The 19,542-nt window shown below is 41.3% G+C and overlaps 1 protein-coding gene across 2 annotated transcripts in view; it reads right to left on the reverse strand.

Moving 5' to 3' along the window:
- The window catches only part of BCKDHB (branched chain keto acid dehydrogenase E1 subunit beta), a 268,641-nt gene that overhangs the window by 197,517 nt on the left and 51,582 nt on the right, over positions 1–19,542 (reverse strand). For both annotated transcript variants that reach the window (XM_075554842.1, XM_075554844.1), the window contains exons 5-6: positions 13,852–14,007; positions 11,552–11,660 (exon numbers count right to left, since the gene is read on the reverse strand). In XM_075554842.1, coding sequence (XP_075410957.1) covers positions 11,552–11,660; positions 13,852–14,007 — 265 coding nt within the window. The remainder of the gene's footprint in view (positions 1–11,551; positions 11,661–13,851; positions 14,008–19,542) is intronic.

The raw sequence follows: 19,542 nt of genomic DNA on the forward strand, positions 1-19,542 counted from the left end.
TAGACCACTGGCAAACCTAACCAAAGACGGAAAGAGCAAACAACAATAGAAAGGATGAGGAGTGAAACAGGGGTAATCACAACAGGCCCTAATCACAACAGATAATCACAAAGTACTATGAAAGTCTGTACTCTAATGAGTTCAACAATGTGTAAGACATGGAAAAATACTTGGAAAAACAATCCCTCCCTAGACTATCCCAGATAGAGGTCAAGAACCTAAACAAACCCATAGCAAAAGAAGAAATAGATATGGTTATCAAGAAGCTACCAACAAATAAAGGTCCCAGACCAGACGGCTTCTGTATTAGTCTAGGCACTTTAGAGAAACAAATCCAGAGACTTATGTATAAGAATTTTATATAAAGGTGAAATGAGCATCAAAAAAAAAACATCCCAATTCAGTGCTGCCCAAGCCCACAAGTCCAACATTAACCCATATGTCCAACACCAATCCACAAAGTCCTCCCCCATCTCACAAAATAGACACAATGATGCCAACTGCAGAAGGAAAGTCAAGTAAGTGAATGTGTAAACATCTCAGCGCTGGCAGGGGTATCCACATGACTGCTCCAGCACCCAGGACTGCATTGGGGTAGGTCTATGTGGCTTCTCCTCAGTGATGTCTTGCAGGAAGTGAGCCTTGCCAGCTGAAGCAGGGAACTGCTAAGGCAGCTGCACCCTGGTCCGACCATCACAAAGCAAGAGACCTGAGAACCAGAAAGGTGAGGCTCACCGAGCCATTTATCCCTCCACCCTTCAATTAATTCCACATGTGTTTATCGGCCAGGTTGGCACAATAAACTAGCTAACTTAGCTTCACAGGAGATTTCTACCAAGCATTCAGGGAAGAGCTGACACCAATCCTCCACAAAGTATTGCAGAGTGTAGAAAAGGATGGCAAACTCCCAAATTCATTTTACAAAGCCAGTAGAACGTTGATAACCAAACAGGGCAATGATCCCACCAGAATAAAGAACTACAGACTGATATCTCTAATGAACATAGATGCAAAAATCTTCAACAAGTTATTGGCCAATAGAATACAAAAATATATAAAACACATCATCCATCAGGATAAGGTAGGATTCATCGCAGGAATGCAGGGATGGTTTAGCATCTCCAAAAATCCATCAATATTATATATCACATTGATAAGAAAAAATATAAGAATAACATGATAATAGCTGTAGATGCAGAAAATGCATTTGACAACATCCAGCACCCATTCCTGATGAAGACACTCAGGAGGCTAGGAATGGAAGGGCATTCCTCAAGTTAATACAAGCTATCTACGAAAAGCTGACAGCTAACATCATACCGTATATACTCGTGTATAAGCCGAGTTTTTCAGCACAAAAATTTTGCTGAAAAACTGGGGTTCGGCTTATACATGGGTCAGTGGTACCCCAGAGAGGTGTAACATCTCACGGGTGATTGCCATTTCTCCAGAGTTCATTCAAAGCCCCACTGACACTGCAGGGCTTTGAATGTTTGCTTACTCACATCTAACCAATCAGAGTCGTCCTATGACATGGATGGCTCCAATTCGCAGAAGCACCCGTAGTGAATTACGCCAGCAGCTGAACTGGTAAGGATGTGTTTGTGGCTGCGCTCTGTCTCTCCCCTCTGGTCTCTGTGTTAATTCACATCCTTCATTTCCCACCCTAGGCTTATACTCTGGTCAATCAGTTTTTCTGGTTTCCCAGGTAATAATTAGGTACCTCGGCTTTTCCTCGGGTCGGCTTATATTCGAGTATATACGCTAATAAATGGAGAAATGACTAAATCAATTCCACTGTAAAAGGGGACTAGACAAGGATGTCTCTTGTCCCCACTTCTATTCAATATCGTACTGGAGGTCCTAGTTAATAATATAAGACAACAGAAGGGCATCAAAGGTATCCAACTGGGATAAAAGAAGGTGAAATAATCGTTATTTTCAGATGACATGATTCTGTACATTGAAAATCCAGAAAACTCCACAACCAGAGTACTGACAGCAATAGAGGAATATGGAAGAGTGGCAGAATACAAGAACAACAAACAGAAGTTGATTGGTTTATTATATACATCAGATAAGACCACAGAAAAGGAGACTGAGAAGGCAGTATCATTCACAATAGCCAAGAACAAGCTGAAATATTTATGGACGTATCTAACAAAAAAAAGTCCAATACAAGGAAAATTACAAGACCCTACTACAAGAAACCAAAAGCAACCTCCACAAATGTAGGAATACCCATGCTCATGGATTAGAAAACTCAATGTAGTAAAGATGTCTATCCTACCCAGGGCATGTTATAAGTTTAATGCTATCCCAATTCAAATACCAACAACCTTCTTCAAATAATTTGAAAAACTGACCACCAATTTCATATGGAGAGGGAAGAAGCCCAGAATTAGCATAGATCTCCTCAAGAAGAACATAGTCAGAGGGCTCACTTTACTTGACTTTCACACCTACTACAAAGCCACAGTGGTCAAAACAGCGTGGTACTGGCATAATGACAGATACACAGACCAATGGAAAAGAATAAAAAACCCAGAAATAAAACCATCAGAATATAAACAACTGATCTTTGCCAAGGGCCCCAAAAGCATCAATGGGAGGGCAATGCCCTATTTAAGAAGTAGTGCTGGGAAAAATGAATATTCATCCACATGTAGAAAAATGAAACAAGATGTCTACCTCATCCCACCCACAAGAACAAAGGTAGATCACGGACGTAGAAGTAAACCCCAAATCATCAGGACCATTAGTGAAGGAATTGGAACAAAACTAAGAACCCCGGCCCAGAGAATATACAAAGGCTAACTGCAGGGCAGGGTGCAAACAGAGGGGAACCTGAAATTGACAAAAGGGGTTTACTAGGGGGAAAACATGTGTGTGCATCAAAAGACTTTACCAAGAGTGTGACAGGGCAACCCACAGACTGGGAAAGGATTTTTAGCAACGACACAACAGACAAAGGGCTAACAGTGAATATCTACAATACCCTCCTTACCCGCAAAAAGAGGAAAAGAGTTAACCCTTTGAAGAAACAGAAAAAAGAACTGAAAAGGAGGAGACCCATATGGCCAATAAACATATGAGAAATTCTCCTGATCATTAGCCATCAGAGAAATACAAATCAAAACAACCATGAGACACCATCTAACACCCTTGAGGCTATCCCAATCAGAAAATCAGAGAGCAACAAATGTTAGTGGGGATGTGGCAAGATAGGACCTCTCCTACATTGATGGTGGTCTTATAGATATGTATAGCTGCTATGGAAGGCAGTCTGGCGAAACTTAAAGATGGAACTTGAACGACCTTATGACCCAGATATCCCTCTACGGGACATAATCCCAAAAGAGGTAAGAAATAAACCACAACCAGTTGTATGTGCTTCAATGTTTACTGTGGCACAATTCACAATCACAAAGAGTTGGAAACAATCTAAATTTCCATCGGTAGACGAGTAGATCAGTAAACTCTGGCACATACAAAAATGGAGTACTATGCATTATTAAAAAGCACTGATGAGCACATGAAACACCTCTTTTCATGGGAAGAGTTGGAGGAAATTATTCCAAGCGAAGTCAGCCAATCACAAAAGGAGAAGTACAGCATGATTCCCTGAGGGAGGTGTAATCAACATGGTAGATATAGAAGAGAAGCCACATGTCATAACATTTGGGTTGAGATACAGGGAATTGGAAGGAAGTTGGACCAAACCCAAGAAGGTACATGTTGTTCCAACACAATAATGGGAAAAGGAAGGAGGGGTGAAGAGAGAAAGGGGGGGCGGGGCAGTGTTGAAAGTGAAATGTTGACAGAGGGAGCAGGGCACTAATCCACCCAGGGGAGAGTATTGGTCTTATCTCCACAGAATCTGGAGTGGGCAAGTAGATCCTACATGATACACCAAACCATAAGGACAGCATGGTCACATGGAAGGATGCATGAAAAGAGAGAGCTACAGGGCTGGCCCCAACCAGAGCCAAACTAACTTCCTCCCTGCAAGTGGGTGTGGTTGAGATACTGAACCTACAGGTTGGGGAGAGAGGCCAACAGACATACCCACATGGAGGCACGCCAGGAGGGAGGAAGAGATAGAGAGCCGTGGGCACACCAGGCTCAGAGGATGACCTCCCTGAGGGGAGCAAATGGAACACCGAGGAGACTGGGAAACCAGCAATAGCACCTGTCACACTGTCCCCTTACTGGAGCAGACTGCAACAGAGGATATTTCTGGGGTCACAGGGTAAGAGGAGCGAGGTCTGGACCCCCCAAAACAACACGAATCAAGAAGGGAGCATATCTGGATAAACAATCGGGAGGAGAAAACAATGGAACCGATAGTTCGGGAGGACATGGGAGAAGGAGAGGTGGGGGAAAGGAAGTGATGTTAACAAACCCAGAGACATGGGAACAACCAGTGATTTATATCGGTGGCGAAGAGGATGTAAGAGGCCTAGTAGGGCTTGAGCAAGGGTAATGTAACTGAGAGGAAATGCTGAAACCTAAATGAAGGTTGAGCGTGATGGTGGGACAAAAGGAAAGTAAAAGGAAATAGAGGAAAGAACTAGGAGACAAAGGGCATTTATAGAGATCTAAATACAGGTATATACATATGTAAATATACTTATTTATGATGAGGGGGAAAGAAATCTAGGTGCATATATTTATAGGCTTTGTATTAAAGTAGCAGATGGACATTGGGCCTTCACTCAAGTATCCCCTCAATGTAAGAACACTTTGTTCTATTAAACTGGCATTTCATGATGCTCACCTTCCTGACATGATCGCTGAAGACAAATGTGTGCATAAGCAAAAGTGGTGAAGAAAGCTGATGGTGCCCAGCTATCAAAAGATATAGTGTCTGGGGTCTTAAAGGCTTAACAGTAAACAAGTGGGCATCTAGCTCAGAAGCAACAAAGTCCACATGGATGAAGCACACCAGCCTGTGTGATCATGAGATGTCGAAGGGATCAGGTATCAGGCATCAAAGAACAAAAACCCAGATTATTGTGTGTACATTCTCCCGATACAATTGCTTATTGTGTGCACATCTTCCCGATACAAATGCGTGCATAAGCAAATGTGGTGAAGAAAGCTACTAGTTCCTGGCTATCAAAAGATATAGCATCTGCGGTCTTAAAGACTTGACAGTAAACAAGGGGTCATCTAGCTCATAAGCAACAAACCTCATATGGAAGAAGCACACCAGCCTATGTGATTACGAGGTGTTGAAGGGATAAGGTATCAGGCATTAAGGAACAAAAAATCCTATCATTGTGAATGATGGGGAGTATAGACTGGGGACCCACAGGCCATCAGCAAGCAACTGGACATCCCCTTACAGAAGGATTGTGAGGAGGAGACCAGCCAGTCAGGTGCAGTGTAGCAACAATGAAACATACAACCTTCCTCTAGTTCTTAAATGCTTCCTTCCCCCCACCCCCAATATCATGATCCCAATTCTACCTTACAAATCTGGCTAGATGAGAGGTTGTACACTGGTACAGATAGGAACTGGAAGCACTGGGAGTCCAGGACAGATGATCCCTTCAGGACCAGTGGTGAGAGTGGCAATACTGGGAGGGTGAAGGGAAAGTGGGGTACAAAGGGGGAACTGATTACAAGGATCTACATATAACTTCTCCCTCTCTGTGGAAGGGACAATAGAAAAGTGGATGAAGGGAGACGTTGGACAGTGTAAGATATGACAAAATAATAATTTATAAATTATCAAGGGTCCATGAAGAAGGGGGTCATGGAGGGAGGGGGAAAAAATGAAGAGTTGATATCAAGGGCTCAAGTAAAACGCAAATGTTTTGAGAATGATGATGGCAACAAATGTGCTTGACCGAATGGATGGATGGATGGATTGTGATAAGAGTTGTATGAACCCCCAATAAGATTTTTTTTTAAAAAACCTTTTTAATTTGTAAAGTCTTCTAGTATTCAAAAGCTACCTAGCAAGTCAATTTTGGGTTCTTCAGAATGTTCCAATTTACATATAATTATTATATTTACTAAATATAGTCATTTTTAAATCCTCACAGGCAGCATGACCTACTTTTGCCTCAAAGACTAATCTGAATACTGGAAAGAAGGTAGTCACAAGGCTTTGAGCTTAAACTAAATGCTTTCTCATTATAACCACAGGTGAAAGCTACATATACTTCAACATCACTAATGTTAAGTATCATTCTATTTTATATAATGCTGAAAAGTTCAAAAGATATGTAAGAGTAATTTTCCACATTTGATAATGCTAACCTGCTCATTCTTTCTAAATTTCATTCATTTTTTCCCCTTAAAATGTCTTTATTTTCCCTCTTTTTTAATTTGGTAATTTATTTTAATTTTTTAAGTTTTATTGATAAATAGTTCATATAATTCTATAGCTTAAACTTATTTAAAAGGGTTATAGAATCATCTCAACCATCAATTTTGAACATTTTCTTTCTTGTTATGATTAGCTCATCATTTCCCTTAGACTTTCCCTGCCGTAACTCCAAGAAATTATTAGTCCAGTTACGGTCTCTACAGATTTACCTATTGTGGATGTCATAAAAAAGCAAAAAACAAAAACTCAATGAAACAAAATAAAACAGAAAAACTTGAATTGAAAAGAAAGCAGAAAATGGAAACTAAAACAAATTTTAAATGGATCAAAAGGGTAAACAAATAATGAGGCATTAAAATTTAACCTAACTATAACTGCATCAGTCAACATTCTAATGCACTGCGTCTGAGAGCAAGTCTATTCACATCTTCTAGTCAATGGTCAAGGGGATCCACTGGAGGATTAATCTGTGCAGGAACATGGCAAATGAACTTTTGTCTTTCACTGTGATCCAGAGCCTTCTGCCAGGTAAAGCCCATCCAAACTGGGTGTTCAGAATTTAAGCGCTAATACAGTTCCCTTTTCCAGTGTTTGATTTTATTATTTATGCTTCTTCCTTGTGGACTTAGCAGACACCTCACTTATGTGTACCTCTTACTAACCATAGTCACAGAGGAGGCCTCGTCCCAGTTGGGGTCAATTTCCTACATTGGGCGAGAGGGAGAGGACCAATCAGTTCCTGCCATATAACAATGTTCTACAGTCACTCCAAATCAACAAACACTCATACAAGGGTCCCAGTGAACCTTGATAGAAATGCAAGTCCAGAGGTTGAGAGGGGACGTGTCTATTTTGGAGGTGCTTTCACTTCTGTTGATGAGGAAACTAGGTGAGGCAACCTGCCACTGGAAAAATGCTTAATATTATATATATAAACCTAAAGGGGAAGAACAGGCCTGTTATTCCAAACTGACTCCATTTGACCAAATTACTATTTAGCCCATGGTGGCCCAGGTTAGTGCTGTAGACAACCAGGACTCTGGATTGTTTTTTTTGAGGTACACAACAACCTTCCTCAGCTACAATGGAGGCTCCAATTTGGAAAACCCACTAAGTAAACTAGGCTTTACCTTAAACTCACCTGTAATGGATTAAAGGAACCAAAATAATCCTTTGGACTCACAACTGAAACACTAGTGTGGTAAGCAGCAGCTGAATGGTATCCCAAGTTTATGTAATGGAGGTCATTGGGTTTGGGTTCAGATCTCATGTTGTGAGGATGATCAATGAATGGGGGGCCTGGACTACCATATATTTACCACTCTCATCATCTTTTTGCTTTTTTATGATACTTCTTAGCCTAGTAGGCATGATTTTGCTTTTGTGAATGAAAGTTATTAAAAGTTTTTCCCCATCTCCAACTATTATTTTTATGTAAATAGTGTCTGGTCACTTGAGTTTTTTATCCATACAGGTTAATAATCCATGTATTTTGGTCTAAAAAGCTGTCAATAGATGAATACTTTCCTTTTCTAAACATTATTTGAAATTTTCTAAATAGTATTATGATACTATCAGTAGAATTACCATATGCCCCTTGAGGATGGTTTAATATGTTCCCCAATAAAATTATAATGATTATTTCTAAAGTGGACCACAGCCACAAATAAAACATAGATGGGTGAGTGGATTTGGGGGTCACATTTAATCAGAGCCCTAATCCAAGAACAATGAGTTCTTACAGTATGGCCATACGTGATACTGCCCTCATGGAGAGATCCCTGAAAATGTGGATGCTAGTGAGGCCCAGGCACTCTGGCAGGGCTCAGACCCAACCAGGGGATGCATATGGCAGCCAGCTGAAAGGAGGGGAAAAGGAAAAATAAAGATGTGGATAGTTGGGGAAAAGGACACTAACCTACCCACTGGGAGAGTGTTTTTTAAGTCTCCACAGGAAAGGGAGAGAAGAACCAGACCTCAACCAAGTACACCTAACCTTGAAGGCAACATACTGGCATGAAGCAGCCAACTAACAGAGACGTCTGCTGGGCCAGCCCCAATCCCAGCTACATTTATCACCCCTCCCCAGAAGGTTGCACCATAGGAGAGCACTGAAGGTAGAGCCCAGAGAAAGGAGTGGGTCTGCCCAGACCACAAAGGAGCAAACTAAGAGGAAAGATAGATAGATATTATATTATTTATTTATATATATAGAGAGAGAGAGAGAGAACACGCATCCAGGCCAACCAGTCTCTAAAGACAACACTCCAACCAAAGCACAGAGAAGACTATACTGCTGGCCCCACCATGAGATATGACTTCCCCTCAGGGGACAGCACGGGAGACACAGGTAGGAATTGTGCCCAGTCTAACACCATCACCACCACGACCCCACACACACCAGGGAAAAACACAAAGGGAGCAGAACAGAACAGCAAGGGGAGTACAGCAACAAAGTCCTCAAGGAATGCCGAAAATAGACTTCAGACTCGGAGGACAGGGCTTGGCACCTCATCACACTCAATTAGAAAACATACATAGGATTAGCAGACAGACCTGAAACTGTTTATATGCCCTTTTTTCTTCTTCTTTTTTTCATGTCTATCTACATAAGTTAGGCAAGATAAACAATCCCAAGGAGAAAACAACGGGACTGACAGTTCCAGGGGGACATGGGAGAGGTGGACGTGGTAAACGGTGGGGGTAGTCAACAAACCCAGAGACAAGGAAACACCAAGATGTCTAAAATCAATGCTGAGGTGGGTGTAGAGGGTGAAGTTTGATCAAGTGCAATGTAGCCAAGAGGAATTACTGAGAGACGAATGAAGGTTGAACATGATAGTGGGACAGGAGGAAAGTAAAAGGAAACAGAAGAAAGTACTAGGTGGCAAAAGACATGTATAGAAGTATAAATATAGGCATGTATATATGTAAATATATCAATATATAATGATAGGGACATAGGTTTATGTACATGTATTTATATGTTAAGTATCAATGTAGCAGACGGACATTGGGCCTCTACTCAAGACCTCCCTCAACGCAGGAACACTTTTTTCTAATAATCAGGCATGTGATGCTCACCTTTCCTACACAATCACTGAAGTCAAAATGGGTGCATAAGCACATGTGGTAAAGAAATCTGGTGGTGCTGGGCTATTAGAAGATATAGCAACTGGGGTCTTAAAGGAAATTAAACAGGTAGCCATCCAGCAGGGAAGCAACAAAGCTCACATGGAAGAAGCACACCAGCCTGTGTGATCACAAGGTGTCAAGAGGATCAGGTATCAGGTATCAGAAGATCCAAAATAACCATAATCATGTAAACAAGGGGGTTCAAAGTGGAGACCCAAACTGTAGACAACTGGACATCCCCTCACAAAAGGGTCAAAAGGAAGGGACAAGCCAGCCAGGGTGCAGTATAGCACCGACAAAACACACAACATTCCTCTAGTTCTTTAATGCTTCCAACCCCCACTCCCCCCCATTCTCATGACCCCAATTCTACCTTACACATCCAGCTAGATCGGTGCATATGCACTGTTACAGATAAGAGCTCTCAGCACATAGACTCTACGACAGATAAACTCCTCAGGAACAATAATGAGAGAAGCAATACTATGAGGGTAGTGGGAAGAAGGGGGAACGGATCACAATGATCGATGTATAACCACCACCATCCCCCACCCAAAAGGGGACAAACAACAGAAACATGGATGAAGGGAGACAGTGGATGGTGTAAGATATTAAAATTAATCATTTACAATTTATTAAGGGGTCACGAGGGTAAGGGGATGGGGGAGTGAGGGGAAAAAAGAGGAGCAGATACCAAGGGTTCAAACTGATAGAATATGTTTTGAACACGGCAGTGGCATCAAAATGCTTTGATATAATTGATGTATGGATTGTTATAAGAGCTGCAAGCGCCCCCAATAAAATGATGTTTAAAAAGATGGATGCTATTACAAAGGGTGGCATCAGATGGGGCCTGGTTATCAAGTAAAATAGCGTCTGGAGTCTTAAATAAACACTGGGCATGTTTTGACATTGTGTGACATTGTGTGTAAAAGCTGAACAGTGATGAAGCCAAATAAGAACTGCTGCATTTGAGCTGAGCAACAATTAGTGAAGAAATCTAAATGCACCGTGGACTATCACAGTGGTCTTCAACCTTGTGCCGCGACCCTTTCATACAGTTCCTCATGTTGTGGTGACCCGCCCCCCAAACCAACCATAACATTATTTTCACTGCTACTTCAAAACTGTAATCTTGCTACTGTTATGAATTGGTGACCCCTGTGAAAGGAGCATTCGACTACCAAAGGGGTCGCAACCCACAAGGTGAGAACCGCTGGACTATCAGAACAAACAAATCTGTCTTGGAAGAACAAACATAATCACAATGTTCCTTAGAAGTGAGGATGAAGAGACATCACCTCGTGTATTTTGCACATGATATCAGGAGGAACCAATCCCCGAGAAGAACATCATACTTGACAAAGTAAAGGGTCAGAAAAAGAGGCTGGGAGATGGATGTGACAGAGGGGTGAGCCTGGACAAATGAGAACCTGCCAGCAGAACTGGAAATCAAAGGCCATTCGGGTCTTTCACTCACAAACTCTGAACTTCCAGCTCCAAAACCTTGACCCAGGAGTAAGAAAAACTCAAGGAGAAAGTCTAGTAGAAGCTTGAAGAGCCACAGAACCTGATCCTGGTCCACTACTGAGATAACCCCACCTCCCCCCGCAAAGTTAAATATATATATTATTGAATTTTATATACATAGTTATATAATAATGCCTGCTGTTTCCAAATCTCCTGGGCCTTGGCAACCTAAAACTCTAGCTTACTTACTCTAGCTTACTTGATAAACAGCCCACAAACTATATACCCTATATTCAGAAAAGTCTGATTTGATTCGATGCACATTTGCTCACTTACTAACTACAGACTATGGAGCTAAACATTGTCTTCCTACCAGTTTACAATGCTTCTTTAGTTCCACAATGAAAATATAAAATAACTGGATAGATTTTTCCCTAAATTGAACACATGATTTGCACCTGAGGACATACTAAATACAAAACAAATTGATTTTTTTCCTACATGGGAAATATAAATTGACATTATGGATAGAAAAGTTATCATTTTTGACCTGGGAAACAAAGTATATAAAGAAATATGCAAGTATAAAACAGAAACCTTTACCTGCTGCCCTGTAAAGTATTTTAGGTTCAAAAAATATGCAAGGATTTTTATCCTCTATGCATGACAAAAGAAGTCCCTTGGCCTGGAAAGGGCTTCTGGGCACAACCACCTGCAAAAACAGATGTTTTTATAAAGAAAATGTTAATTAAAATGTACACCAGTAATGGGTTTGCATTTAAATAACCATTATCTACTAATTCAAAGTAAAAATCTGTTTGGGTCAAACCCCCAGCAGGTTAGCAAGTGTTGATCGGCTGCCTCTGTTTGCAAAGCTGAGATACTACTCCACCCTTCAGGAAGGAAGCTTGCCAAAACTTACTGGATCCATAAGCAACACTCATCAAACAAAGGCAAAAGGATCGACACAGTCCTGCAGCTCTTATACAATGTTAACATACCCAAACCCCGCCTTTTCCCATGAAAAACCTTAATTCCACTTCCTTAGAAGAAGCCCAATGCACCGAATTTGATGATCAGGCATTACAATGTTGAAGTGTGGTGAGACAAAAAGTGTAGCTACGCCACACTTCCATGAGGAAGAGGATGGTAATGACAGCAGGTAGCACGTGTTCTGACTGAATCTCGTGATTCTATGTGGATTCATTCATCGACTTTTTTTATAACAGCCCCAAGAGATAGCTCTTCTGATTTGCATCATTTTAGCAATACAGAGAGTAAGCCTTAAAGAGTGACCAAGTAACTTCTTGCTCAAGGTAATAGTACACAGCAAGCCAGGGATTTTCCTACCAGTCTGCCTGGTATCAGGACTTCACCTCTAACTCCTACACCACATGGCCTCAAATCACAAACCTGGGTCCACGTTTAACAACTATTAAATACTGTGCTAAATATTTTAACTAACTTTTGAAAAACGTTAAAGCTCAGAAGATTATAAAGCACAATTATTACATTTAAAATATTATAGTTAAGATAAATCAGAATTTATTAGAAGACTCACAGAAGATCCCTTGATACAAATTATATTGGTTTCAAATCATTTTTGTGCCATTCTACTGAAATTTCTAAAATGAAAGCATAAATCTCACTCTTTCATTTCCTGTGAAGACTGCCTAACACACTGCTGCCATGCCACATGCTGTCTTCAGGGGCCCTTTTTTTTCAAGTTTCTCTTCATGTGCTTTTTCTAAAAATATTTTTTAAGCCTTTTGTACTTATATGTTGAAAAAAAAGAGAAGGAACAAAAGAAAGATAGAAAACTGAGAAGAGATTTGCTATTAAAATCACTGTGAACCAGGACTTAGCTCGAACACAAAAATAACTGTCACCTCAAATGGGACGCCTATTCTAACCTACCACTTCTAGTTTATACCGAAAAATGATGCAACCACTGAAGAGCTCATAAAAATGTGGGAACTTTGATCTGGTTAAAAAAAAAAAAAAAAAAGTATGGCACCGACAGTAGGAATGAGCGATGAACATATGTCTAAAACCCAAAATCAGCATATATCTTTGAGTGGACATCTCCTACAGCCGTCTCCAATGAGTCCCTGGAAAGCTCTTCAATAGACAGAAAACAAAACAATGAGAAGACAAATGCTCAAGTACTTTATTAACCGAAGACTTAAACTTTCATGGGGGGAAAGCAAACTCACTGCCTTTGAGTCTATGCCAACTCATAGCACCCCTCTAGCACAGGAAACCTGCCCTGTGAGCTAGCTCCCAGACGGCTAACTGTAGAAGAGTAGAAAGCCCGCCTTTCTCCCATCACCAGGGAAAGCAGGCTATACAAGTGTTTCAAGATCACTTATTTGAGGGATTATTTTTTAATCTGGGTGAAAAATACTCAGGAAACAGTCTTCGCCCAGTCTATTTGAAAGAAGAAAATTAACTAGTGTTACCCCTCTGGTTTTAAGGCAAATGTGGAATAAACAGCAGATTCTTTTTTGGTGGTTGGCAACCTAAAGGATAGCCCCTGCCACTGGGGCTCCTAACAACAGACAGTTTTAAAACCATCCTGGAATCTATTTGAGGAAGCCATTAAAAAGAAACAGAATTCTGTTGGGTGTGTGTCAGGTAGCGATGTTCATTCACGGGCTTAGTCATAAAAGTCTATGGAATGCTAGATCAAGCCGTACTACTTCAAGAGGGGCAATTCCAGTACACTGAACATTGGAGAGTTGATGGAAAGAAAATGCTAACCTCTTTCTAAAATGCAATTAAGCACACTTAAATTTCAAAGATCTTATGTGTTTTCTTCCAGATAAATTAGTTGATATTAATAAAACCAACCACATGGAAACATTAAACAGATATCAAATAAAGCACACAAATTGCTATACCTTGATGCCTGGACAGTGGGCAAAAAATGCTTCTGGACTCTGAGAATGGTAGAGAGCCCCATGGCCAACACAGCCCCAGGGGGACCGAATAGTGAGGCTTCCACAATTAAAAAGATCCCCAGACCTATAGCGATACTTGGCAGCTTCGTTAACAATCTGGCGGGTGGGAGAGGGAGGAGAGAAGAGACAGGTCAAAATGAGTTCTTTACCCGCCATCATTTTCTTAAACCACCCCACTGTAGGGGCCCCACTTTGTAAAGTTCACTTTACGCAACTTCACGGCTACAAAAGCCCTTGTAGCTGCTTTTGCTTCTGGAAAGAAATATGAACAGAATTTCCACTTTTGTGAAAAAAAGTGGAAAGTGAAATTAATGTTCTGTGCTTGTTTTGTAGCCAGCAGTAATAAAGGCAATGTACCCCTCATTTCTTTTTAATTAAGATAATTTTATTGGAGGCTCTTAAAGCTCATGTAACAATCCATACATCAATTGTATCAAGCATATTTGTACATACGTTGACATCTTTATTTTCTAAACATTTACTTTCTATTTGAGCCCTAGGTGTTAGTTCCTCTTTTTTCCCTACTGCCCTCCCACTCTCATGACCCATTATAAACTATAAATTCTTATTATTTTCATATCTTACACTGACCACTATCTCCCTTCACCAATGGTTTCTGTTGTTCGTCCCCCTTGGCAGGGTTGTTATGTGTCAATCATTGTTATGGGTTTCCCCTTCCTCCCCATCTCTCACTATCTTCGCCCTACCTTCCAGGTATCACTACTCCATTCCTGTTCCTGAATTGTGTGTGTCATAAGCTCTTATCTCTTATCTGTACCTGTGTACCTGCTCCAGTCGAGCCTACAGTGAAAGGCAGGACTAGGGTCATGATAGTGGGGACTGAGGAAGCCTCAAAGAACCAGAGGAATACCCGAATGCATGCCGAACATGATAGTGAGGCAAGAGGAAAGTAAAAGGAAATAGAGGAAAGAGCTAGGAGGCAAAGAACATTTATAGGGGTCTAAACACAGGCACGTACATATGTACATATATTTGTGTATAACAATAGGAAAACAGATCTATGTATATACATGTATAGGTTAAGTATTAAGATAGCAGATGGACATTGGGCCGCTACCCCGGTTCTCCCTCAACACAAGAACACTTTGTTTTAATAACCTGGCATTCTGTGATGCTCATCTTCCCTGACATGATCACTGAAGGCAAAATGGGTGCATAATACAATGTGGTGAAACCCAGGTACAAGGGAACAACAAGTGAACTAAAATCAATGGAAGGAAGGTCATAGGATGCCTAGTGGGACTCAATCAAGGGCAATGTAGCAGCGAGGAATTACTAAACCCAAATGAAGGCCCAACATCATGGTGGGACAAGAGGGAAGTAAAAAGGATAAAGAAGAAAGAACCAGGAGGCAAAGGACATTTATGGAGGCCTAAATACAGGCATGTATATATATATATATATATATATATATATATGTACTCATATCTATAGTTAAGAATTAAGGTTGCAGATGGACATTGGCCTCAACTAAAATACTCCCTAACACAAGAACACTTTGTTCTAAGGCATTCTATGATGCTCACCTACCCAACACAATTGCTGAAGACAAAATGGATGCATAAGCAAATGTGGTAAAGAAAGCTGATGGTGCCCGGCTATCAAAAGATAGTGTCTGAGATGTTAAAAGCGTGAACATAAAGAAGCGGTCATATAGCTCAAAAGCAGAAAAGCCCACATGTAAGCAGCACACCAGACTATGTGATCATGAGATGTCAATGGGATCAGGTACCAGGCACCTAAGACCCAGAACAAAATTACACCCAAGTGTATGAGGGGGCATGGAGTGGAGACGAAATACCCATCTGTACACAATTGGACATCCCCTCAAAGTGGGTCATAGGGAAAAGAGTAGCCAGTCAGGGTGCAATATAGCACCTATGAAACACACAATTTTCCTCTAGCTCTTTGGTGCTTCCTCCAACACCCGCCCCCCACTATGATGACCTCAATTCTACTTTATAAATCGGATTAGACCAGAGCATGTACACTGCTACAGATAAGGCTCCAGAGAATCCAGGGAAGATAAACCCCTCAAGGCCAACAAGGAGAGTAGAGATACCAGGATTAGAGGAGGGTGGGGGAGAAAGGGGGAGCAATCACAAGGATCAACCTAGAACCCCCTCCTCCCAGGTGGACGAATAACAGAAAAGTGGGTGAGGGGCAACGGAGGACATGGAGGATATGTAAGATATGGAAAAATAATCTATAACTTGTGAGGGAGGACGGGCGGGGGAGGGAAAGAGGGGAAAGAACTGGGAAGCTGATATCAGCGGCTGAAGTGGGACGAGAATGCTTTGAAATTGATGATGGCAGCATATGTGCAAATGTGCTCGACACATTGAAGGAATGTATGGATTGTGATACAAAGATGTAAGAGGCCCCAATAAAAGTATTTTTTTAAAAAACATGAACTGGAAAGAATATGTAAGAAACTCCAGTGATCACAAGGGACCTTTGATGAAAAAAAGCAAATGCTTTGAGAATGATGATAGCACAAAAGGACAAATGTGTTTGACACAATGGATGGATGTATGGACTGTGATAAGAGTTGTATGAACCCCAAACAAAAAGATTAAAAAAGGAAAAGAAAAGAAACTGTGGTGAAGAAAGCTGATTGTGCCCAGCTATCAAAAGATATAGTGTCTCCCCATCACCCCAGAAGAATTTACTTGAGAGGACGGCACTGAAGCTGCAGCTAGGGGAGAGGGGCATGTTCGATCAGAGCAAATGGGAACAAAGAAGGAGGAGGAAGAGAGAGTTGAGCACAACCTGGCCCATCAGGCCTGGAGGATGATATCCCCGCTCTGAACAGCCAATGGACAGAGAGGACAATATGGCTGATCCCACTACGAGACACACCATCCCTTGATGGCCCAAGGTCCTAAGGGGGACAACACTGTAGACTCAGGGCCAGGACTGGCCCAGACTGACCCTGTGACACTGAGGCAAACCACTAAAAGCATGCGACACAGCAACCGTGGGAGCAGAGCAGGGAGCCCCCGAGGGAGTACAAAGGACAGACTCGGGGGCCAAAGCATAGCACCCCATTGGACCTGACTGAGACACGCTGAGAGATCAAAAATCAGACCTTGATATATTTACAGGTTTTTCTTCTTTTTAAATATTTTTCTTTTAATTAATTTATTCTTCTACAGGTAATTGGTTTCCTTTTTTGTTGTCATAGATGTGTTCTCACTCATCGCCTAACTTGCTATGACTTGATTTTTGGTGCATATTATTATCTCTACAGATCTATCTAGATAAGATAGACTGGATGAATAGTCTGAAGGAGAAAACAACGGGATCAATTGTTCCAGAGGGACACGGGAGAGGGGGAAGAAGGGGCAAGGAGGTGGTGCTGACCAACCCAGGGACAGGGGAGCAACAAGTGATCCAAAATCAGTAGCAAGGAGGTTATAAGTGGCCTGGTAGGGATTCAGCAAGGGCAATATAACCAAGAGAAATTACTGAAACCCAAATGAAGGCTGAGCATGATAGTGGGACAAGAGGAAAGTAAAAGGAAATAGAGGAAAGAACTAGGTGACAAAGGGTATTTATAAAGGTCTAAATACTGGAATGTACATATATAAATATATTTATATGAGTGTAGGGAAACAGATCTATGTGCATATATTTATAGGTTTAGTACTAAGGCAGCAGATGGACATTGGGCCTCCACTCAAGCACTTACTCAATGCAAGATCACGTTGTTCTATTAAATTGGCATCCCAGGATGCACACCTTCCCGACATGACTGCTGAAGAAAAATGTGTGCATAAGCAAATGTGGTGAAGAAAGCTGATGGTGCCCGGCTATCAAAAGATATAGCATCTGGGGTCTTGAAGGCTTGAAGATAAACAAGCAGCCATCTAGCTGAGAAGCATCAAAGCCCACATGGAAGAAGCACACCAGCCTAGCTGACCACGAGGTGCAGAAGGGACCAGTTTTCAGACATCAAAGAACTATAAATCGTATCAATGGGTGCCCACCTCCCTGATATGATCGCTGAAGACAAACGTGTGCATAAGCAAATGTGGTGAAGAAAGCTGATGGTGCCCAGGTATCAAAAGATATAACGTCAGGGGTCTTAAAGGCTCGAAGATAAACAAGTAGCCATCTAGCTCAGAAGCAACAAAGCCCACATGGAAGACACACACCAGCTTGTGTGACCACGAGCTGTCGAAGGGATCAGGTATCAAGCACCACGGAACAAAAAATCATATCATTGAAAATGTGGGTGAGTGCAGAGTGGAGACTCAAAGCCTATTGGCAGCCTACCGGACACCCCTTACTGAAGAGTTGTGGGGAGGAGATGAACCAGTCAGTATGCAGAGAAGCAACGATGAAACATATAACTTTCCTCTAGTTCTTAAATGTTTCCTCCGCCCCACTATCATGATCCCAATTCTCTCTTACAAAACTGGCTAGACCAGAGGATGTATATAGGTACAGATAGCAACTGGAAACACAGGGAATCCAGGACTGATGACTCCTTCAGGACCAGTGGTGAGAGTGCGATGCCTGGAGGGTGGAGAGAATGTGGGGTAGAAAGGGGGAACTGATTACAAGAATCTACGTATAGCCTGCTCGCTGGGGGAGAGACAACAGAGAAGGCGAGGGAAATATCAGATAGTGTAATATATAACAAAATAATAATAATTTATGAATGATGAAGGGTTCATGAGGTAGGGGGAGTGGGGAGGGAGGGAGAAAATGAGCAGTAGATATTAAGGGCTCAAGTAGAAGGCAAATGTTTTGAGAATGATGATGGCAACAAATGTACACATGTGCTTGACACAATGAATGTATGTATGGATTGCGATAAGAATTGTACGAGCCCCAATAAAATGATTTTTTTTAAAAGATATAGTCTGGGGTCTTCAAGGTTTGAAGATAAATAAGCAGCCATCTAGCTGTAAGAGCCCCCAATAAAAAAATTTTTTTAAGAAACAAAAAAAGTAGAGCATTTTCAATCATCAAAAAAAAAAAAAAACCAGAAGAATATTGTGTGTCTCCTCGGTGCTATAACTACACCCTGGTTGACACATCCCTTCCTTATGACCATTCTGTGACCAGCTGGGTTTTCGGTCTCTGCTCTGACCTACCTTGTTCTTAACAATTATGGTTTTTTATTTGTTTGTTGGAGTTTTCTGATGCCTTTTACCTGATCCCATCAACACCTCATGATCACACAGGTTAGTGTGCTTCTTCCATTTGCTTCTCTGCTAGATGACCACTTATTTAATGTCAAGTCTTTAAGACAATAAACGCTACATCTTTTGATAGCCAGGCAAATGTGCCTCTCTTTAACCAAGCAGTGAGTGTGGCTTATTAAACCCTTCCCTGGAAACTACACTCTGCATCAAACTGTCATAGCTGTGAACTGTCTGTGAACACCCCATGTGAGTCTTATTTTAAATTATGTGTATTATTTGATATGATTTAGTAGGTTATTTTGCAGGTGTGAACACTGAAATTTTTTTTCCTATATAAATCAGTTGGAGTTGCTTCTTAATTAAGGTTCTACTTTTAGATAGCAAAGGTAGGTAACCTGAATCTCTTTTAAATATGCCCATGCACGACCTCAAAGGTAACAAAGTATTGCAA

Source organism: Tenrec ecaudatus, chromosome 7 (assembly GCF_050624435.1).
Source record: "Tenrec ecaudatus isolate mTenEca1 chromosome 7, mTenEca1.hap1, whole genome shotgun sequence".
NCBI classification, from domain to species: Eukaryota; Metazoa; Chordata; class Mammalia; order Afrosoricida; family Tenrecidae; genus Tenrec; species Tenrec ecaudatus.